The following is a 25,244-nucleotide window of genomic DNA, read 5'->3' on the forward strand; positions in this document are numbered from 1 at the left end:
GGATCAAGCATATATTTTAGACTATTCAGGAGATTCTGGGGTTATAAAAGAAATTATTTCAAGAGAATGGAATAGATTTGTGGAAATTTCAGATTTGGAGGTGTTTAAAAAGCAGCCCTTGAAATTTATTTATCGGAAAGACTTGAATTTCAAGCAGTTATTTGAGTTTGGTGTACGTGGTAGTAAAAGTGGGTCATCGCAGAGATCTGGTACCTTCAAATGTGGTGCCTGTTCCCAATGTTCACACATTGTCAACCAAACCAATGTATACATTCCAAAAAGGGACAGGCTAATTTCTAGTAACAGCTTTTCTAATTGTAACACTCAAGGAGTGGTTTATATTGCTATGTGCAATCAATGCAGCTCTTTTTATGTAGGGAAAATGGAGAGAAAATTGAAGAGTCGTATTTATGAACATTTCTACGAAATTAGGAGACAAAATAGCAAAGATGCTCTGTATCGTCACACTATGAACTGCTTTCAAGCCAATTTTCATCTTTTCGTCTTGGAAACAGTTCCTAAAGAAATAAAGGGTGGAATGTGGGAAGCCAAACTTGAATATAGGGAGCTGTTTTGGCAGATTGTTTTAGAATCTACAAAACCCCCTGGTTTAAATGATTTGATGTCTATTTCTTCTGTTCTTAAGTTAAGATCAGCAAAACTCTGATGCAATTTTTGATTAATCCACATGTTGGCACTATTCCAATGGTTTTATAACATTGTAGTTGAGAGTATCAGCAAAACGTTTGTTCAACTTAATCATTTGCCTATTTATAAACACACTTTTATTAAATATTTTTATTCGATTTTAACTACATTTTTATCTATTAAAAATTCAAATTTATGTCATTGTCGATGTTGGAACATGTGGTTTTACTTTCAAGCATTTGAGTTATTCAAAATTTTTATTAATCCTTTTCATTGGTTAATTACTCAATTTGGTTACTTTGCTTGATATATAATGTTTTTTGATTGTCATTTTGCATTTTGCATCTTCTGAAGAAGACACTTGTTTTGAGTCAAAAACGTATTTACTGTGTGTGCGTTAATAAACTGTTTGGTGACTGAAACTTTGGTGGACTTTGTTATATTACAATTTAGTCTGCTATCACTGTGCTAGTACGATCTAGCACCTTGCCTTTGGTTTCCGACCCTTATTTGGATTCTCCGAGCAAACCTGTTGTTTGGTTTTTGGTTTTCGTTTGGTTTGCTTTCATCCATTTTTGTTGGTTCCTGTTGTTGTTTGTGATGGCAGAGGCTCCAGGGGGTGAAACCGAGCTTGAATTATCTGGTAACCGTGACAAAGGTGAATTAAGGAAAGTTATTGGACAACTTTCTCAGCTGGTTGAACTGCTGACACCAGTTTGCCAAACTATTATGTTTCTTGCTTCCGGTCACAATACAGTTTTAGGACAACCATTATTTTCTCTGAAGAACGTTCCTACGGATTTGCAATCAACGGTTAATGTACCGGGTTGCTCAAACGGATGCATTCAATGTTCCAACGACAATTTTGCTGACTTTCCTAGGTTATTACGTTCTACTACCTCGGTGGTTCATGACAATGTTTCAGGAAACCCTTCGAGCAAGCTGGGAGTTGGTTTACAAGTTAATCAAGGTGACTCTTTTCCTGTTATTGCTGGACATGATTTTAAATAATTTTTGGATAGGAAATTTTCCTTTAATGGGTCCTTGGCTGGTCCCAGGCAGGGGGACAGGTGGGCTAAATCCTACCATGAGAATTTGGATGATTTACATTTTTATTTAGAAAAATATAAACGTTTTGGTTGTGACTGTTTGTTCCTCAGGGAATGTTTGGAAAAACAAATTGTGCCCAAAGGACTAAAAATTAACAAAGTTCCAAACAACGTGGTTGAAAGTTCAGAATTTCATTCTGACCTAATAAAATTTTTGATAAATATGGCTTGGATGTAGTTAGGGCCATAATTAGAGAGAATGAAATAATTATGGATACTATGGTTGAACGAATGGAATGTATCAACACTAATATAATTAATGATCTTTTATTTACAGTTGAAAAAGAGAAAAAATTATATTTTGCTATTTTTGCTGATACTGAAACAAGATGAATTTCCAACATGAAAAGGAAACATGCTAAACTAGAAAAGGACCTGAGGGACTATAGGGATGGCACAGCCTATCCCAAACCTAAACCTTTTAACTCTGTGGTTAATCAAGATTCTGCTAACAGAGGTTACAGGCGGGATGATTATTTTCACCAAGATTTAGAAAAGAACAGACCAGAAGTTTTTTATGAGAACCAGGATGGTTTCCCTTTAGAGCACCCTCCCCCTTTAAGGCGATCCAACAGGATTCGCAACAAGAAACCAGTTCATTATTATCCTTACCACCCCAGACGGAATTACAAATGAACAGTTAAGTTAATATGAACACACAAATAGTTAAACATGGTAATATTTTTGAATACGGCTATAAGATTTTCAATTATAGTAATTTGGATGTGAATGTTGAATATTTCCAGTTGTTTGCGAAAGGATTTAAATTTATTCCAGTTAGAAAAGCCAGCATTCCCAGAAGCATAGTGGACTTAAAGTTATTTTTAAGAAAGAAGAACTTGGCTTTAATATTTCAGGGCACCAATTTTGATTCTCAAGGTTCAAATTCCTTAAAGAAAAAGAGTGTTATCAATCCCCCCTTGCATTCACAGTTGAAAAAATTGGAAATTTTATTAGAAAGAGAAATCAGGAACACAGTGGCACAACATAAAATTTTCTCTAATTTATCATATCAGGAGAGAATGATACTTAATGAACTAAAGAACAACAGTAACATTAGAATTATGCAACCAGACAAAGGGGGTGGGACGGTCCTCATGGATTCTATAGTATAAGAATCTAAGATGAAGGACATGCTTCAAGACACCACCAAATATTCTAGAGCACCAATTAATGAAGTCAATATTGCTCATTCTAAAATCAACCTATTACTTAACGATTTATTATTGGAAGGTTCTATTTCTAATGAGCTTTTTAACTTCCTGATTAATGTACATCCAAGAGTTCCCTCAGTTTTTGGTATGCCAAAAGTCCACAAAGACCCCACTGATCCTCCTTTGAGAGTTATTGTTTCATCCGTGGGTTCAGTTACCATCCCACTGGCGAAATTTGTGGTTGAGAAACTGAAAAATCTTTCCTATATGGGTGAAACAGTTTTGAAAGATTCATGGGATTTTCTTAGGTGTGTTCAATCTCACCTGCTTTCCCCTAATCTAGTGTTTGTTACACTGGACATCGTGGACCTGTTCGGGTCTATTCCTCATGACATTGGGCTTCAATGGTTAGAGGATAGTATGAGGAACAGTAATTTATTCTCTCAGCATGATTTTAGGAATTGTTTGTTATTTATGGAAACTGTTCTCAATAACAATTTTATGTTTTTTCAAGGTGAATTTTTTAAGCAGATCAAAGGAGTGGCTATGGGGGCCAAGTGTGCCCCCACCTATGCTAATATTATTTTATCTAGGTGGGAGGAATTATATGTTTTACGGAGTCCCTTCTCTAACAGCTGGAGTTTGTACAAGATGTTTCTTGATGATATAGTCATTTTTTGGACAGACTCTCAAGAAAAATGTTTTGAATTCCTTGATTATATAAAAAGTTCTACAAGTTTTTTGGATTTTACTTATAGTTTTTATTCATGAGTTCTTAATTATTTGGGCATTTCCATTAGTAAAACTGACGATGGATTTTCATCTAAAATCTATCGTAAAGATACGTTTTCTAATTCCTATCTACATTTTAAAAGTGGTCATCCGTTCTATCAGAAAAAGAATTTGGTTAAAGGACAGTTAGTTAGGGTCAGTAGAATGACCTCCCATGACCAAGATTTCCATGTTGAAAGTGGAAAAATTTTGGACATGTTCCATGAAAGAGGCTATCCTCAAAAACTAATGCAAGAAATACTTGAGATAGTAGTTCATGGGAGGAAAGATAGATTGGCTCCAGTATTGGGACAGGTCATTTTAGACCCCTTGGACAGCTCCTTGAACAACAAGACTAACCACTGGGATCAAGCATATATTTTAGACTATTCAGGAGATTCTGGGGTTATAAAATAAATTATTTCAAGAGAATGGAATAGGTTTGTGGAAATTTCAGTTTTGGAGGTGTTTAAAAAGCAGCCCTTGAAATTTATTTATTGGAAAGACTTGAATTTCAAGCAGTTATTTGAGTTTGGTGTACGTGGTAGTAAAAGTGGGTCATCACAGAGATCTGGTACCTTCAAATGTGGTGCCTGTTCCCAATGTTCACACATTGTCAACCAAACCAATGTATACATTCCGGCAAGGGACAGGCTAATTTCTAGTAACAGCTTTTCTAATTGTAACACTCAAGGAGTGGTTTATATTGCTATGTGCAATCAATGCAGCTCTTTTTATGTTGGGAAAATGGAGAGAAAATTGAAGAGTCGTATTTATGAACATTTCTAGAAAATTAGGAGGCAAAATAGCAAAAATGCTCTGTATCGTCACACTATGAACTGCTTTCAAGCCAATTTTAATTTTTTCGTCTTGGAAACAGTTCCTAAAGAAATAAAGGGTGGAATGTGGGAAACCAAACTTGAATATAGGGAGCTGTTTTGGCAGATTGTTTTAGAATCTACAAACCCCCCCTGGTTTAAATGATTTGGTGTCTATTTCTTCTGTTCTTAAGTTAAGATCAGCAAAACTCTGATGCAATTTTTGATTAATCCACAGGTTGGCACTATGATTTTATAACATTGTAGTTGAGAGTATCAGCAAAAAGTCTGTCCAACTTGATCATTTGCCTATTTATAAACAAACTTTTATTAAATATTTTTATTCGATTTTAACTACATTTTTATCTATTAAAAATTCAAATTTATGTCATTGTCTATGTTGGAACATGTGGTTTTACTTTCATGCATTTGAGCTATTCAAAATTTTTATTAATCCTTTACATTGGTTAATTACTCAATTTGGTTACTTTGCTTGATATATAATGGTTTTTTGATTGTCATTTTGCATTTTGCATCTTCTGAAGAAGACATTTGTTTTGAGTCGAAAACGTATTTACTGTGTGTGCATTAATAAACTGTTTGGTGACTGAAACTTTGGTGGACTTTGTTATATTACAATTTAGTCTACTATCACTGTGCTAGTACAATCTAGCACCTTGCCTTTGGTTTCCGACCCTTATTTGGATTCTCCGAGCAAACCTGTTGTTTGGTTTTTGGTTTTCGTTTGGTTTGCTTTCATCCATGTTTGTTGGTTCTTTTTTAACCTATCCTGGTTCCCATACATGAGAACTTGTATTAAAGGGGATACACAGCCAGTTATGCAGTGTAAGTGTGCAGATTATCCCCCCATCCAAGGTAGACACAAGTACTACAGTGGCTTTTCATCTGTCCTTGCTTGATTTTCAGAATGTTCTGGTTTTCTGTCACATTTTTATACTGTTGATTTATGCTTCTTATTATTCAGAAAGTGCCCATTGCTCTGTATTTAAGTAGCAATGCTTTCATGACCATCAGGTAAGCTTGTCTGAGATTGTAAGATACAAGTAAGTTTTAATAAGCATACTGTTAAAGAATTACAAACATTGAAAGCCTTTTTGTTGTTGCCATGCAGAGAATACTTACATAACTAGATAACATATAAGCCCTGAATATTGAAATGCATATGACAGTATTTGTAATAAAGGACAGGATTACAGTATTTTAAGAAGCTCATTACCTTTGTTGGAGACTTGCAGTCATCTTTGCAGGCTTTACCCCTAAACTAAACAGAATGCCAATCTATCATGCGTGGTCCATAACTTGTGCAGTGATCCTTTAGGCAATTTATCTTGAGCTTGTTTCTTGTTTGCTGTTCATTTTCTACTTTGATCATGTTTTCCCCATGAAACAAGTATATAGTTATATAGTTGTTGTCAGGCAGCAGGTCTATTTTGGATAAGGGTGGGGGTATCACAGAGATTGCTACTTTTCGCATGTTGCTTAGTACTTTAATAAAGCTGAATATAAATTATAATTAGAATGCAGTGCAAGGAGAAGTTGTTTGAGTTGAGTGCTGCTTGTTTTTCTTATACTTGATTTTGACTGGCACTCCAGTAATGTATTTTAAAAAGCAATTTATTTTTTCATGCCTCACAACCTTTTTGTTTCCATCTAGATATTAAGTGAGCTGTCTTGCAGCAGCATTGAAATATTTTTTTTCTTCTATACTTCATTTTGTCTTGATTGTATTCTCATAATGATGGTTTGGCACCCAGGGCAGCGTATTTAATTAAAGTTCCAGTTTTTGTGGTTTTGAGCATAGCTCCTCCCCTTTCTAGTTGGCTGCACCCCTTCCCATTGGCCCCACCCATTCAGCTGTCTCCTGCAGCCTCCTTTTATTTGAAGTCACCAGCCGCCACTGGACGACACCCATTCAGTTGGTTCTGTGACTGGACAAATCACACCTTGCTGCATCATTTTATCCAAATGAGGCTTAACTTTATCCTGCATCACTATCAGAACTTTTCTTGCTGGTCTGACTACTGGAGTGACTTCAATGTCTAACTTCATGGAATACACAACTGGAAGTTTCTAACTTGTCACTGAAAATATCAGCATACTCTGAGAAAATGTCTTTAGAAAAATTAGAACTCGGAAATGCACTTACATGATGGACTTCTTTAGTAAAAGAAAGCAGATTCATTCTTAAACTATCTTTGAGACACAATAAAGATTGCACTGGTCTTCGGACTACGTAGAATAACAAGTTGTAACAGTTCTTGGCCAAATAACATGAAAGCATCACTGAACCTACGATTTGAATTTCTTCACCTCTATAAGCAATAAATCTTGCATTACTGGCTACGTTGAGTTCATTAGTTCTCATTTTAGCAAATGTGTCAGCTGATACAACATTAGCCTTTGACCCAGTGTCTACTTTAAGATATGTGGATTTTCAACTAATCTGGACAGTACAAAACTTCACTTCTTGTTAATAATTTACTGTATCAACTCTTTCATCATGTACTGATACACCATCCACATAGTAAGCTGCCTGCTTTGGCTCTATTTGATCAACTTGCTTCTTTGTGTGATCTTTCTTTACAACTGTGTGAGGCTTACTTGCTTTACAAAACTTTTGGAGGTGGTTCCATTTTTTACACTTGTAGCATTGCTGACCAAATGCTAAGCACTTCTCTTTTTTAGACTCATGATTTGCACCACAATTCTGACAATTAACAAAAAAGTTAGACTTGGGTTTTGCTGATTCATGCTTGTGTCGCACTGAGCTGGAGCTTGCTCCTCTCTTAGAACTTGCTGGAAAGCTACAAGTCTTCCCTGGAAACCTTGTAGCTTCACTGTGCTAGGGCCTACTTCTGTTTGCCACATGTTGCATACTATCTACATTTGCTCTGGAGCCAACTGAAACCATGCTCTTGTCACTCGCAAGCATACATAAGTGTTTTTCTGTCACCTCATGGATTTGACAAATCTCTATGGCTTTGCTCAACTTTAAATCACCATCACAAAATAAAATCTTTCTCGCAGCAGCACTAATACCATACAAAAGCCTGTCCTTTATCAGCTCATTTTCAACTCACCACACCGACACGTTTTAGCTTTGTTTCTCAGGTCAGTTATATAAGCTGCAAATGTTTCCCCTGGTTTCTGATCTCTCATGTAAACCAAATGCTTCTCTAATGTAATATTTCTCTGGGGGTTACACATTTATCTGAACTTGCGCTTCAAACACTCTGGGTCTTCTCTTGATTCAGCCTGTACAACAATATGATGATTTCTTCAAGAAGGTCACCAAAGCAATGGAGAAGGGAAAAACAGTGCTTACTGCCTACGTGCTGACTTGCATAATACCCTACTTGAGCATTGTAAACAAACTCACAAAATTAAGTATAAACCCCTATGTCACCTGCTGGATAACCAGCTGGCTCACAGATAGCCTCCTGTGTCCTAACGTCTAGGGTCCTATCTCCACAAAGAGGCAGTGACTAGCAGAATCCCTTACAGCTCAGTTCTGGGGCTGCTCTTTTTTGCCATATGTGTCTCTGAGGTTAAGCCAACATCAAGGGCCCCAGGCTGACCAAGTCGACAGATGATGGCAAACTGGGTGAAGTCATACAATTCTCCTCAGTGACATAAGCACCCTTCAAGAAGGCCTGACATAGGCAAATAACTGGTGCCAGAGCTACAGGCTAAAACTCAATGCCAAGAAACACATAGTAGTATCCCTTGGGAAGATGGTTACCCCTGGAAACTATCATCGTGGCAATATACGCCTAAAAGTACACCCAGTGGTCTGAGATTTGGGAATGCATGTAGACAGCAGTCAGGGCTTTGACCATCAGGTGTCTACAGTGGCAAATAAATCATTTATTGTTACACAATGTATAAGCAATGGTATGGCATCTAGGTCCAAGGATGTCATTGTTCCATGGTACTCTGCCCACATCACACCAATAAATGAGTACATGGCCCCCTTCAGTATGTACCTGACCAGCCATTAGCAAAACCTGGAACATCCACAAATGTTCCTCATAAACATGTCCTCTGTGGGTCACCTCAAAGGCCTGCCCCTGAACTTTGTATCCTACAGGCTGCTGAGAGATGATCTATGCCTGACCTACAAAGCACCCTCTGATCCCACTCTGATGGACCTGCTGCACGTCCACAAAACAAACAGCATCAGAATTACCTGATCTAGAGACCTAAACCTCACCTAAAATATAAACAGGACATGCTGGAGGGACAGGTATGTGTGTCAGACACTAACCCTTCTCCGGAACAAGCTTCTCATCTACGTCAAGCAGAGCTCTTCCCTAACCCAGTTCAAGCATAACTTAAATTAGTGAATGGGAAATCTGAAATTTACCCCTGGTCTGGTGCCTATGTCTCTAATAGATAGATGGAGCCTGTAAATGCTTGCCCACCCAAGCACAAGACTACATAGTCCCCATAAAACAACCCTAGAGTATCAACCTGCCAAATACATTTGGGAAGCATGGTTTGGCCCCTAGGGGTCAGTAACCTAAGAAACACCTATGGAACTATGCACACATACACATGTGAGTGCTTGCATGTGCACGCATGCACGCGCATGTGCACCCACACACAGACACACACACACACACACACACACACACACACACACACACACACACACACACACACACACACAAACATCCATTCTGCACCTCAAGGAAGTCTGCATCTGCAAGGGCCATGTCCATACCCACAGCACCCTATTCCATTATTCTTTCACACCCTGAATGACATAAAATGTATGTTTCTGCTAAACCCAAATTACTTCCCCCTTACAGCTGTGAGTGACAGCTCTAAACAACTGTATTAACTATGCTTACAAAGAGACAATCATTAAATGTTACAAAATAGGAACACAACTATTGAAGTCAGCAGTATAAGGAACTAGACAGACTAAATATGGTCCATGCGGCAATGTATTAATATCTGTGCCTCTTGGCAAGGCAATCTTCATGAAATCTACACTGTCAAAAATGTATTTTTCCAAAAGTCAGCAGTTACAGCAATCTAATCTGTCACAATCTGCTACAACCTTGAAGTAAATTTTGCTTCCCCAACCTCCAAAACACAACCACAGACAGACACACACATGAGTGTGCACACACAAAGATACACAGGGACACACACATGCACACACACACAGGGACACACATACACACACATGCACACAGAACATTTTTAGATAGACAGACATAACTAACCAAAACCTGTTCTGTGGATTGCTGTTGCACTGAACTGTGTCTGGTTCATTTGTGGCAGAGCCCTAAAATGGGCCAAAGTACCTTAAATATAGCCCCATAAATGTACAGAGTCATAGCCTCTGCTTTGATCTACAGTAAACTTACCTGGTTTCTTTCCTCCTTCTGGTAAAATCATGTACACTTTGTATGGTTCTGAAATGTCCAGTTGACTCCTTTCTGGCACTTCCTGAAAATCTGTGCTTTTATTTAATGCACACCTAAGACGTGTCTTCCAGGTTGATGGATCAGCTTTGTCAGTTCCTTCTTGATATTTGCCTTTATAAACAGCCCATGCCTTTGAGGGGAAGGAAAAGAAAACAAAGAATGTTCTAGCAATCATTTTATCATAGTCAAAGCTACAAATTCAAGTTTTCACCCAGAACACAACAACTCACTGATATAAGCATTTGATACTATCTGACCATTTACAGTAACTGTATTACATCTACAAATAAGCAACTGGAAAACAGCAATACTAACAGCTGGGTAGAAAAAGGGGGGGGGGACAAATGGTGATATCTAATCACTTAAGCGGAGTCCATGCCATGACTCAGAAACATTACCAGAATGTAATGTTTCCAAAGGCATGGTGCAGTCCATCATACACTCTGAGCCATACTAAACTTATGGCCTTATCAGACTCTAAGCAATTTTGTAACATGACAAATCTAATGTTATAAAGGGTTACAGTTCATGCATTACTGTGTATCTATGCTGAACTCCAAAATGAGCACTGTAAGAAACAAGCCCAACAAAGAAAAAAAGTTAAGCAGCTTTTCTTTAAAATGTCCACTAGTAGCTGAAGTGTGCAAAAGCAACACTTTGGTACAATTTGAAACTCAGTAACAGCAACGTACATGACAGGTCATAAAAGTAACCAGCACACTGATGACCTTTGACGGCGCTCACCCACAGAAAACATACACACATTCACAAGCACATTAAAAGACTTTTTCAGTGCAGACATTCTCACTTAGAGACAGCATAAACAGTGGTGAGAGTAATAAGATATGCAATGATACTTTCACATCCAGTCATACTTTGCTTATAAGGACAAGGATGAAACTGTCTACAGTTTATTCTTTTAACATGCTGATTCATCAATATCAGTCAATAAATAAAATTGCAGTAATACATATTTCTTAAATGTTGCATTATATTGATTCCTACAACTGAAATTACAGTCTACAAATAATACTCCTGTGTTTATTGAGTGGATGATGCTGCTCTTCTACATACTTATTGTCCGTTTTTCTTCCCGTTTTTTCTTACTATTATCTTTCCCTTGTGCTCTATTCCTTTCCCTAAATTGCTATGCATTCCCAGCATTCCAGACACTGCTACAGCTCCTTTTGCTGCACAAAAATCCAACTCTGTGATACCTAAAAGATACCAGGAGTTTATGCTGCCCTGAAGAACCAAACATAATTATATGTATGTCCTACCACATAAAGGTTATTTTGAAAGCTGTATTTATGATCATCCTTAATTTGATAAACACAAATGCCTGAGCCAGCAGCAGGGATTAGTTTTTCTCTATTTCTTCTGCCTCCAATATTATTACAGTAGCTTGCACATGGTACTGGATTATGGCTTCTCCTCTAGTCCCTTTACTAATCTGGTCACCAGACATCTTTTGAATTTTATATCTTCCCTATAGACTCCCTTCCCAACTTAAATACATTTTGTTTCACTTTTTCCATTGTTCTATTTAACCATAGCCCTATTACTATATACATTTTATTTAGGCTCACAGCTGCCCATACCAAGGCAGTCTCACTAATATCTACAATAACAAGTGTTATAGTTTAATGGACAAACAAATTTACTACTAAGAAATCAATAGCTTAGAACAATTGATTGTTTTTACTTGCACATACCTGGAATTTGGCTCCTCCCACTCTGATCGCCCATTGCTATACTCAGTCACTCTGCTCCCCTATCCCACCCCAGGCTCCTGACCTTTATACCTAACTAGCCACTCCCCTAAGCCTCACTTTCACACCAACCTCATTTTTATGTAGCCACTCCTCTTCTCACTCTCTTCAACCCACATCGCCATCTACCTTTACTCCATGTCACCTCACTCACACAATACCCAAACTGTACAATCTCTTCAGGCTAATACCACCCACCTAATCCCCCCACATTAACCATAACCTGCATAAAGTATAGCCATACCTAAATCCCTACTCACTCCTGTAGAGATACCTACCAAAACTTCACAACAATACAGCAACACTTTCTCTGGGCAAAATATGACCCCTAACCTTTACATTAATAATACGCCTCACCATCACCTCACACTGAACCTCCTACCACTACACTAGCAACTTAAAATTTCAAACTAAATTCCTGACCTGCCCTACCCACCCGCAAGACAAACCAACCTTTTCAGTAATATCTCCTTATATCTACATCTCAAATCTTGTCCTTGCCACATTCAAAGTAATCCCTCACCAACTAAACAACCACATTTCCTCAAAATATAACACATCTATGATCAAATGCCTAAAAACTATACATCTCCAATCATACTTAGTGGAGATGTGCACCCAAACCCTGGCCCAACAAACTATGCCCCCCACACTACCAGACAAATAACATTCTAACCTCCCCCAGGAAATCAACAGACCTCCTTATACTCAACATAAGGAGCATACTGAACAAAATCCCAGAGCTACATGCTACCCTGGCCCTCTACTCCCCCGACACAGTCCTCCTTACAGAGACCTGGCTCAAACCACTAAACAATAATAATGACTTTGTCCCATCTAGTAACAATTATCTTAGACAAGACAGAATATCCAAAAGAGGTGGAGGCATTGCTCTCCTCTTCAAAAACAACCTGACCATTGAACTGTTAGCCACCAAACAACCCAAGTTCAGTAATGCAGAAACTATGTTCACTACCTGTATACACCCCCCTCCCGCGATGATAACATTAACACAGTAGAATCCATTCTAGGCTGGACATCCCAAAAATTTCACCAAGAAACAATCACACTAGGCGATATTAATATCAACTGGTCCTCTAACCACATTAACCTACACGGTTCCACTCAACTAATCAAAACCAAATCAAAATTAGTCTCAAATTCCTCTAAATACCACAACCAAGAAACATTAGCAAACACCCTGAGTGACCAATCCCCAATAAAAGTACTTAGATATGCTCCTCATTTTTCTAAACCACACAGATATTACTTGTCACAAACTATCTAACTTCCACTCAGCAACTTTTAATACACTCCTCTCTAGAGTAAACTGGAATTTCCTTGCCCACTAGATGAAGCAGCCCAAGCATTCAACTCTACCTTCCTTAGCATCTTAAACTCACTAACTCCTCTCTGTAAAGTATGTATAAAATCTAACATATCTCCATGGTTATCAAAAACTATCTGGAGCTTAATCAAAACTAGAGATCACACTTGGAAGAAATGGGCACAAACCAAACTCCATGTAGACTTGCAAAGGTATAAAGAACTCAGAAATCAAATAAAAAAAACTCATCTATAAAGACAAAAAAACTTCTATTTCAACCTCCAACAGCATTAAAATCTGATAAAAAAAAAATCTGGAATGCCGTAAATCAAATAATACACCCCAGTAATCCCAGTTCTGCCAATCTATGCCCAGGCAAGACACCTGAAGAAACAGCCAGCAACTTTAATAACTATTTTATTGAATCAATACCCTTCACCAAGAATGATGCCACAATACAGAGATAAGATGATCAGATTTAACAATTGGCTTAAACTCTGGTGTCATTCAAAGGGGATCCAATGTCTGTCTGCCTGGGATGACATGCTGGACAAGCCACGCTGCTTCGCAAGGGACGGCTTGCACCTGTCACCCCTGGGATTCCGGATATTGGCAAAGGCTCTTGCCACCCCCATAGTGCCTTTTTTAGGCAAGGCTCAAATTCTAAACCTACCACCCTAGAACACAAAAGGAAAAAACTAAGGGTAATGCTGCTCAATGCCAGAAGTCTAAATCTCAAAATGCACACACTCGAGGCCCTTCTCAGTATGGAGAACATCGATGTCTGTGCAGTGACAGAAACCTGGTTCAAGGCTCCTGAGAGCACCCCAGCACTATCAGGTTTTATCTCTTATCATGCGTTCGGCCCCAAAATCCGGACAATACCAAGAAAGGAGGGGGTATCCATATTCATCAAGGACACCCACACCTCAAGACTGGTGGCAACGCACGATGCATCGGAGACCATCCAGGTGCAATTAACCATAGGCAAGACTGCTCTGCAAATTGTAGCATGTTACAGGCCACCCTCACAAACTCAGGAACCTCACATGGCCTTCCTGAAAACACTAGAGGGATAAATGTATCACCAAACACCATCATACTAGGTGACTTCAATTACCCTAATATAGACTGGGAACACTACTCAAGCCCAAACACCCTAGCCCAAAAGTTCCTGGAATTCATAAACTCAAATGCCATGGAACAACTAGTCACCATCCCACAAGAGAAGAAAACATACTTGATCTCATCATCATGAACATGGGAGCACAATGTTCAACACCGAAGTATACCCCTCACTGGTGAGATCAGATCACAAACTAATCTCGCTGGAGGTCCTCATCCCACCCCACCTGAAATAAAAAGACCACAGTAAAGAACTTCTCGAAAGCCAACTTCACACTTCTAAAGACTAGTGTGGTCTCCTTTAAGGCCCCGAGCGGGAAAACAGTACTCAAGCCGCTGAATCACTTACAAATGCCTTCTGCCAGCACCTGCAGGACTGCATGGATAAGGCAATCCCAAGCAAAACAAAGACTCTTTGTACCAAAGGCAAGCGTCCAGTCTGGTGGACCCCAGCCATAAACAAACTCTACAACAAAAGGAGGAAGCTACTACAAGATAGAGCAAAATCCTTAAAAGGTAAGACACCCTTGATCACTATAAGTAAAAACTAAGAGCTCTCATAAAATCATCCAAAGCAAATTTTGAGAGAAAAATAGCTAAAGACTCAAAAGACAATCATAAGGCCTTCTTTAGCTATGTTAGAAACCTGGGAGGAAACTCCCAGATATGCTCAGAACTAGTTCAAAATGATGTGAAGATTACTGATCCTACAGACATTGCCAACATACTGGCTGACAGGTTCAGTGCAAACTTCTCCCCCGCCTACCCCCCAAAAGGAGAGATATCTATACCAAGCGATTGCAGCCCCCCAAACATGTCCAACGCCCAAGTGAGAACTGCTCGCTCCAAAGCAAAAAACACAGCATCCATGGGACCTGATGGTGTCCCCGGCTGTGTGCTCCACGAACTCAACGAGGAATTAAACCCACAGCTAGGACAGCTGTTTAATCATAGTCTTACCTCTGGATACGTACCCAGGGAGTGGCGCACTGCAACTGTGGTCCCACTTCACAAAGGCGGTGCCTCCACCGACCCTGGAAATTACCGGCCCATTAGCTTGACAAGCCTTATCTGCAAAGCCATGGAGAGGATCATAATGGACCTCATAAATAAAGACATAGGAATTTGCAGACTTTGGATCCATCCCAGTTTGGCTTTGTCAAAGGCAGATCATGCCTTCTAAACTTGGTTGACTTTTGAAACAGTCACCAAAGCCATTGATGAGGGAAAGGCAGTCCATACAGCCTACCTCGATCTGGCGAAGGCCTTCGATACAATACCCCACTCGGGTATCATTGAAAAACTCATCAGCTTAAATGTTAACCCATACATCACAAGATGGGTTGCAAACTGGCTGAGTGACAGAACCCACAGGGTCAGAGTTGCTGGCGCCATGTCAGACTCAAAGCCTGTCACAAGTGGTGTACCACAGGGCTCAGTCCTGGGCCCACTCTTGTCTGGCATCTACTTTTCCGAAGTACAAGCAAACACAGGAGGGTTATGGCTGACAAAGTTTGCAGATGACTGCAAACTGGGCGCCATAGTAGAAAACACATCTGACACAGATATCCTTCAGAAGGGTCTCACAGAAACGGATAACTGGTGCCAGAGCCATGGCCTAAAGTTAAATGCTAAAAAATGCATAGTCATACCCTTCGGGAAAAACAAGGTTAACCCTAGCTACCAAATAGGTGGCAATCCACTGAGCACAGAAGAAGTTATCAGGGACCTGGGGACAGAGGTTGATAGTAGTCTGTCATTCGACACCCATGTAGCTAAAGTAGTTAGGAAGACCTTCTACATTGCCCACCTTATCATAAAGGGATTCTCATCTAGATCAAGGGAGGTCATAGTATCCCTATACTCATCACTCATCAGACCAATGATTGAGTACAATGCCCCATTCGGAATGTATCTGACCCGACACTTGCAGCAGCTGGAGAGGCCACAAAAGTTCCTCACCAAAAGGATAAAGGGTCTCAAACATCTGTCCTATGCTGCCCGACTGAAAGAACTCCAGCTCTATTCAGTCGCTTACCGCTTGCTCAGAGGTGACCTTTGCCTAACATACAAGGCCATGTCAAATCCAGATTTGATGAATATGCTTCACCTCAAAACATCTAGATCCGTCAGAGCCACAAGGGCGGGAGACTTAAACCTCGACACGGCTATTAATAGGACGTGCTGGAGGGATAGATTCATCACCCAAAGACTCCCTATGCTGTGGAATAAAATCCCGGTATATGTGAGGCAGAGCACCTCGCTGGCCTTGTTCAAGAGAAATCTTGACCAATGGATGGGAGATCGCAGATATACCCCAGGGATTACCTCAGTGTCACTGCTCGACAGAGGCACAGCAAAATAATGGGTATAGTTCCCCATACTAAAGGGGTGGCGTAAGCCACAAAACTATGGGCTAGGCTTGTAAATGCCCTCGGGCAGATAGCCTAGTATGAACCTATGAACCTATAAACCTATAAGATGTTTAACCCTAACAGTCACTCCTCAAATTCTAACCCTCCAAACTCCTCCAAATATACTCTTACTACTACCTCTGCACATATATTTTCCTTTAAACCTGTTCCCACCAGCTATATCAAAACTTTACTCTCCAAGCTAAAACCTTGCTCTGTGTCAGCGGATAACATCCCCTCATATTTTCTTCAGATAGCGGCTGACTCTCTTGCCCTTCCAGTATCTATTCTTATAAATCACTCCATCTTGGAGTCAAAAGTACCTACTATTTGGAAATACTTCTACACACTACCTATTCACAAAGGAGCTACCTCCTCAGATATCACCAATTTCAGACCCATTGCTAGCCTCTCCACTCTCTCTAAAGTCCTAGAAAAATGTTTTCACAAATTGTGCAATACCTAACACAGGAAAAATCTGCTTACACCCACTCAGCATGGCTTCCGACCTAAACACAGCACAACCACAGCCCTACTATCCTTCCTCAACACAACTTCTCTAGCTAGAGATGATCACAAACGTATCTCTTGCCTATTCTTAGACCTCTCAAAGGAGTTCGACACCATCTCTCACACCCTCCTGCTGGATAAACTATCTAATCATAACTTCTCCCCTGAAACTGTTGCATGGTCCTCAAACTACTCCACTGACAGGTCGCAATCAGTGAGATGGCACTCTGCACTATCCCCTCCTCTCCCTGTAAAAATGGGTGTTCCCCAAGGATCTATTCTTAGGCCACTACTTTTCAATATCTTTACAAATCTACTATATACTTTTTGCCCTCTGTCTTCCCTAGTTTAGTATGCTAATGACGCTACAGTCATCACCATTGCCAACTCTCCCTCAAAACTCCTATCAACTTGCCCAGACATCTTTTAACTCAGTCAAAACCTGGATCTCTAATAATCAACTTATCCTTAACCCCCCAAAAAAAGGAAATTGTTACTCTTTCTCCCCAAAAATGTCAGCCATATCAAATCTACCTTCTCCATAATGTCATACAATAATACCCCCATCAAAGTGGAATCCAGCACAAAACTCCTCGATGTTACCATCGCTGACCACCACAAATTTGACTTGCATGTAAATAATTTTATCAGAAAAACCCACCAGAAAATAGGGCTCCTGTACAGAAACAAAACGTTTCTCACCACTGAAGTTACAATTATGCTCTCCCATGCTTATCACCTACCCAGTCTATTGTATAGCTCCCAAATTCTCACTAAACTTAATTCCTCTCTACTGACAAAACTAGAGTCTACATACAACCAGGAAGCTAGAGTCGCTGCCCAACAAAACTACAAATCCCAGCACTACCTCTCACTAAAACACCTAAATTGGCTTGAACTACCCCACCTACTTCTCCTCTCCCAGCTACAGATCATCCACTCTATCCTATTCCAGCCTTCTTTCTGTCCAGCCCTATCCTCCCTCATCTCCCACTATTCTCCTACTAGACCTCTCCGGAACTCTACCTAAGACCTAGTACATATCCGTAAACCTAAGACCAAATTCGGATGTAATATATACAGCTACCATCCCTCAACTGCTTAGAATAAACTTCCACTTGAAACAAGACCCTCACACATCCCAGACAATTTAGGACAGCCACCAAAGAGTATCTTAAACATCACTGGTGTTGTCACTGTACTCACCCCCCCCCCTGAATAATTCTCCCCACCTAATCTGTAATCTTCCTCTTGCTAGACGCAAGCACACTCTGTCCTTTCCTTAACAGACCCCTCTACTGTCCTCTTAATCTAATTACATCTTTGAGTAACACTCAGTTGTACATACCCTGCCTAATCTGCAATTTCCAATAAGAGCTTTAATGCATTATGTTTTTCTCCTAAACTAAAATATCTATTTTCCATAATGACATATTACTAAAATCAAGTTTGTGTATTCTTAAATTATGTATTATTACTTGTGTTAAATGTATAAATTTAAGGAGCTTTTCTCCCTGGGCCGCCGCTGAAAAAGGGCTCTTCATCTCAGTAAGACATACCCAGTCAACAAATGTAAAATAAATAAAATAAATAAATAAATGAACCACAACATGGGTAGATAAAGTATCAAAAAAGGAGTCCATCCTAGACTTGATCCTTACTGACAGTCCATTTCAATCCTCCCTCTCAGGCTCCCTCCCAGACACCCACAGTGACCACCTTCCCACCTTTATAATTGGACACCAAGAGAATTTCAAAACCCATGACTTCATATCTGCACTTAATCAAAGCAGCTGAAGACCAGTCTCATTTTCCCCCCTCAAAAGTGCCATAGACTACTTCAATAACACTTTTCTAAACATTCTAAATCATCATGCCCCCAACAGAACTGTCAGGACTAAATCCAACTCTGCCCCCTGGCTGACCACAGATACCCATCTACTACTAAAACAAAAAGATAAAGCATGGGACTTGTGGTGTCAAAATAAAACTCAAAGTAATATGCAGGCATACCAGGAACTAAAGAACAAAGCCAAAAAAACAAATTAGGACAGACAAAAGGAACCACTATATAGGCATTCAAACCAAACGCAAAAATAATCCACAAAACTTTGGGGCTGCCATTAATAAAATCCTACAACCAGGAAAGACCAGTACTTCACCCCCTAATATTGACACCACTACCAATAATATTGCCACACAATTCAACTAACACTTCGCCAAATCCATCCTAGTCCTCACCAATAACAGTTCTCCCACTTCACATCCAAACCTGTCTTCCATACCAGCAGACCAAAACCTCTTATCCTTACAGCTTGTCCCAACTAGCACAATTTATAAATACCTAAATAGGCTTAAACCCACAACCCTGGCTGCTGACAAATTACATGCTGAATATCTAAAGATCATAGCCAAGCCTGTCTATTACCCAGTCTCTAAGCTCATTAAGCACTCTTTATCAGAACAATGTGTTCCATCTCTGTGAAAGTTTCACATATAATACCACTCCACAAAAGAGGTAACTCTGGGAAACTATCTAATTACCGTGCAATTGCCATTCTATCCCCCTTATCTAAAATCCTCAAAAAATGTATACATTTCCAAATAATGCCCTATCTCCTTACTAAGAAACTGCTAACCAACACCCAGCACAGATTCCGCCCCAGTCACAGTACTACCACTGCCCTTATTAGCTTTACCAGCACAGTAAACCAACATCGAAACAATGGTAACATAGTATCCATTGTATTCCTAGATCCCTCCAAGGCCTTCAATTCTCTCTCCCATCCCAAACTCCTTTCTGCTCTCTCCAATCTTAATCCACCCCACACTAGTGTGGTTTTAAGACTATATAAATAACCACCAACAAGCAGTAAAATGGCAAGATTCCTCATCTCCCCTCCTACCTGTTACCCTAAGTGTCCCCCAAGGGTCCATTCTTGGACCTCTTCTTTTCAATATATTCACCAACCAACTCCACAAAGATAACCAGCACGCCTCTCTAGTCCAGTACGCCGATGACTCCACTCTAATCGGCTCGGCCCCATCGCTCCCTCAACTCCAGGAATTGACACAAGAGTCCTTTACCACTGTTGAAACCTGGCTAGCCAACTCTCAACTAACACTTAACTCCAATAAAACACAGCTAATGATACTCTATCCCAGCAGAGCCTTAGATGCCATACCACCATTCACAATATTCTCAGCTAGTAACACCCCTATCGCACCTGTCCAACATACCACACTTCTAGGGGTTATCATAGATCACAACATGAAATTCATATGCACATTGCACAGACAATAAAGTCCATAAAAAACCCAGAACCCTATATAGATGTAAAAAGTACCTCAGAATGACAGTAAAGCCAACATCGCAAGAACTCACCTATTATCCACACTCCTCTATGCCTCCCTCATACTCGTCTACCTGAACAAAGCAGACTTTAACAAACTAAACACCTGCTACAATAAAATAGCTAGGTTTATTACTGACTCACCCTTCAGGACACATCACTGCATAGCAATCAAACAACCATCCTACCTAGAATTACCCAATTTGCTGACATATAACCTGCTTACAATAGCCCACCAAATTCTATACTATCCCAATAGGGTTCCTGCTCTTCAAGGTCTACTTAATATCTACTCTAACAAATGCCTGTTAAGATCCACCAATAAAGCTCTGGCTGACAGAAAAAAGGCAGCAATAGCTCTGGGGACTCCTTGTTTTCCATTTCTGTTGCAAAAGCATGGAATACCATCCCCGTACACATCAGGACCACAGAAAAAAATAATTTCAAAAGACTCTGCTGGTCCCATTTACATAGTTCTTGGTTATGTAACTGTTCTGACCCTGGATAGCTTCATTTAATTAGATGATATCATACCTTAACTTTCTATGAAAGCTTGCAACAACTCCTTTCTATACTCTTAATCAATGTGTGTTTACTGAACTAGTCACTGATGAATGTAACCAAATAACTGAAAAAAACGTCCTTTCAGCTGTATTGTTTATTGTAACACACTGTGCTCCTTATAGTATATTTATTTTTTGCTCCTTTCTTGGCCTTGAAACTGTGCCTCATTAACTTTTTGACTCTGTACTGTACTTTATTAACATATGTATTGTATTTACTTTATTTGCCGTACTAATCTTTGTGGAGCTTTTCTTCCTGGGGCTCCGCTACAACTGGTATCCATGCCCAGTCAGACTTTCCCAGTAAACAAATGCAAAATAAATAATAAACAATTTCAGGGGAAAATCTGCTTAACTTTTTTTTTATCAAAAGATTTATCATTTTGAGAAATATCAGCATAGGTTAGTCTAATTCTTCCCAATACAATTCACCAGCAACTTCTTCAGAACAGCTGTGTAGGCAAGGCCTTAACAAACAGTGAAGCTTCCTTCTTTAATTGGGAAGGTGGGTTTGTCTAGGAAGGGATTCAGGAATGGGTCACTTAGCAATCCAATCACTGATCTCCTCTACTTTTGTTAAGAATTCCTTAGTAATTAAGAAAAAGAAAGTTCTAAACAGAGTCCAAATGAATACTTATTTCATTCAGCATACTTCATCAAGCTATGTTGTATCTAACTAAAGCTGCTCCCCTTTCTGTGAGCAAAAGTCCTCAGCAACCTGATTTTCCAGTGAAGTCAGACAGGGGGTGTGGCTCCATGACATCATCATTTACAGCTAGGCATGTTCTGATTTTATACAATGTTTAGACAAATACAAATTTGGAATGTATCACTGTACTAAAGAAATTATTAACCTGTTTTGCCTGCCCCCTGTTCAAACAGTGCACATGTGCAGTTAATGGACCCATACAGGGTATAAGCTTGCAAGCTCCTATAATGCCCTTGGCTATCCATCATGCATTGCTCAGCTGTGTCTTGGAACAGTTCCCAAGAGTAGTCCCCAAATAACATCCCCCTACAACCTACACCCCAAAGAATAAGAGCATAAGTCAGCTTCTAATTCTTCCTTCCCCAGGTCCTCCGGCACCTGAGCTGCTAAACAAGACCAAGTCACAAGTGCTGGAGACGGGCAGCTACCTCAAGAAAGTGTAATACTTAGATCGTAGGCAAACATTTTGTGTACATGCAACACATGAGGGTTTGGCCAGGTTACTGTTATATATTAACATTTTTCGTAAAAGATATCTGATATCAGAAGCAGAACAGTGTGTTAACCCTCTTAAATATAGTAAGCAAAGTCATAATGATATTACTAATAATAAGAGAGTGATCTGAGGTATTTCAGTTACTAATTACAGCAACTATTACATGGAAAACCAAATTGAAAATAGATTTAATGTAAGTCAAAAATGACAGGTATCCAGCTCATGTACGTTTATCCCAGCTTACACATGTAGCAGTGGGCAGCTGGGATACATTAGATCGTTTTCTGAAACAGAGTTTTGACTAATGCTGGCTTCAACAGTGACCCCACTGCTGCCAAGATTGTAGTCATCTGCTGCAGGGTGTGAATCCCAAAAATACTAGGTACATCTCAGTTACTCTGACTACTAGTGATTCTAGTGTACGGTGAACAAACTGAGATACTGAATAAGAGTGTTCTTAAAATGTATAGCATATTAGAGAAACGAATGTGCTTCTACTCCACTATTATCCATTAATACTAGCAAATCTTGCATGATGGTGTTCAAGACAGTCCAACATTATCTGGTTCCACCCCAGTGCATAAAAAGACAGTCCATCAATCAAACACGGAAAGTACCCGGTATTTTCTCAATGTTACTATCTCTCTCTCTCTCTCTCTACTTCTTTTCCTTTAAGGAACATGCTGAAACTGCAGATGATAGTACTGCAGATAAAAATGCTAGATCAGACAGAGGATACTGCTACAAAGACAGCTTGGCACAAGATGGGATGGCAGAAAACGTATAGTAAAAAATATGGTAATTCTCAACGCAACACTTGCTAAAGTTGTAGTTAATGTGCAGTTTCTGCATGTTAAGTGATTGAACTAATGAAAATCTTAGTGAGTCACTGTGGGGTGCTTACTACAAATTCTAAGTTGCAAGCTGTTAACACAGACAGCAGAACAATTTTCTGACATTGTAAGCCATTTTTCCTTGTATTTACCTGCACCTAACCATTTATGAAGAGGTTTAAATAACAATAGAATAAATCCACTGCCTCTCAATTTCAATGGTTTATCTCCAACGTGGCTTAAGCAACATAACTGCAGAATATACCCAATTAACTCAAGATGGGCAGTACTTTGCAAGTTTAACAATTCAAATTTTTTTGTTTCTTTTTTTTTTAATTTTTGACCAAAGATATTACTGAACTTAAAAAAAAAAAGATATACAAGATTGATAGGTATCCTTACCATCATAAAGTTCCGACTGAAATTAATAGTTCCTCTTGTTAAAGTCAAATACAAAACATCTTTCAACTGTCTGGATTTTCACCTCATATTTTTTTGTTTGTTCCTCATAAAAATTCCGATTTTATTGCAAATTGGTGAAGACTGAATTAGATGAATAATAAAAGACATTTGAGTTTCGGACTTCATATCCTTCAAAAATGCATGGTAATGCAAAACCTTTTATTTTAGCAACTTTCTAAGTTTATAAGAGCAATGTTTAAAATTTGTACCTATTTCTGGGTCTTTGTCCCACATTATTTTTGACTTTGTCCAGATTACTTGTACTAAGAGGTTAAGAGGTATGATACCATAATGCAGAGTAACTGCATTACTGAGTTTGCAGTGCTTACAGTCTGATGACAGAGCCATCAAAAAGAAGGTTAGATCCACATAACAAACAACCTTGTGGCCACATAGATGACTGTTTACTGCAAATGGAAAGTACCCCACTAGCGGAAAGATGGATCCATTTGATTGATCTTGGTAGAAGATTGGCAGTCATATCAAGGCAATGATGAGAACAAAAAAAAATCCTTTATGAAATGCCTCAAAACACAGCCTGAGAATTTTGATACAGAAAGAAGTGTATAAAAAACTTCTACTAAACATGAAGGAATGGCTGACTCACTTCTCTCCATAAAACATTTAGCATTAGTTTCATCAGAGGTTAGTTTCATCAGAGGTTGCAAATATCAAAAAATGGCTGCTGATTTCCTACCACATTCTCAGGTGATCTCATATCTCGTAGTCTGAGGTGTAAGTATAAGTTAAGCAATTGCTTTGAGACCAGCAATGCGACACAACACTGTTCACTGTTTAAGGCGACCTGCTTACTCCACTAAATCTGGGTGGCTTTATGATTTCCAGCTGGTTAGCCATGTTAAACCCTTTGAGAATTAAAATGTATCTTCCCCTTTTAGGAAACAAAAGTTAAAAAGCTTCTGAACAGGATAACAGAATGCTGTCAGTCCAGATGTTCTCCCGCATTAAAATAACTCAAAAATGAGTGGGGTTTCACTATGAAAGAAACAATCACTTGCCATTTCTAAACAATGTGAGTTACACTAATGTAAAAGAGGCAATATGCACAAAGGGTGTTATAAAGGCATAAAGTCCCTGTGCAAAAAAATGCTTTAAAAGTGATGAACTGAGTTTCACAATTTGCTGTTTACTGGCTGATTCAGTCAGGATTCACAAAACCTAGTCTTGTGTTTCCACTGGGCAGATGAATTTCAAAGATAACCTTATTACATGAATGGCTGTGACTACTGACCTGGAATTAAAGACCAATGTAATTTCTAGTCCTTCATATAAAATATATAATTATTTTTATTACAAACTAATTGCAACAGAACATACTTCTATCCTTGTCCAGATTAGGTCCTCTGACATATTTTTTTTTTTGCAGTTTAATTACTGCAATAATCTGCATTCAGGATCACTGACAATAAGAGGATATTCTGAGATACCACAGTCTCAAGCACAATATACGTTCCCCCTAATTCACACTTTTTTCAGTTATTCTCACAACTGCGATTACAGTCCTCAGAAATTTAGAGGGGTCGTTGCGATATTCATTCCTGAAAAATCTTAGATGAGGATAGCAACGATCTCCACAATTCATTCTACTAACGCTAAGCGGTCATGTGACTCTAAAATGAGAAGGCCAGTACATACACTCAAGTCAGAATTTTAAGTCAAGTTTCCTATGGCATACAGCCTTATTACAGAAAAAAATT

The 25,244-nt window shown here is 39.2% G+C and overlaps 1 protein-coding gene across 1 annotated transcript in view; it reads right to left on the reverse strand.

Annotated features, from left to right (window-relative positions):
* LOC122817140 (interferon regulatory factor 4-like) overlaps positions 1-25,244 on the reverse strand; it is a 444,053-nt gene that overhangs the window by 353,654 nt on the left and 65,155 nt on the right. Inside the window, exon 3 of the mRNA XM_044090337.1 lies at positions 9,903-10,092. Within this exon, the coding sequence (XP_043946272.1) occupies positions 9,903-10,092 (190 nt within the window). The remainder of the gene's footprint in view (positions 1-9,902; positions 10,093-25,244) is intronic.

Source organism: Protopterus annectens, chromosome 12.part0 (genome assembly GCF_019279795.1).
Source record: "Protopterus annectens isolate FY-2018-M chromosome 12.part0, PAN1.0, whole genome shotgun sequence".
Taxonomy (NCBI): Eukaryota; Metazoa; Chordata; order Ceratodontiformes; family Protopteridae; genus Protopterus; species Protopterus annectens.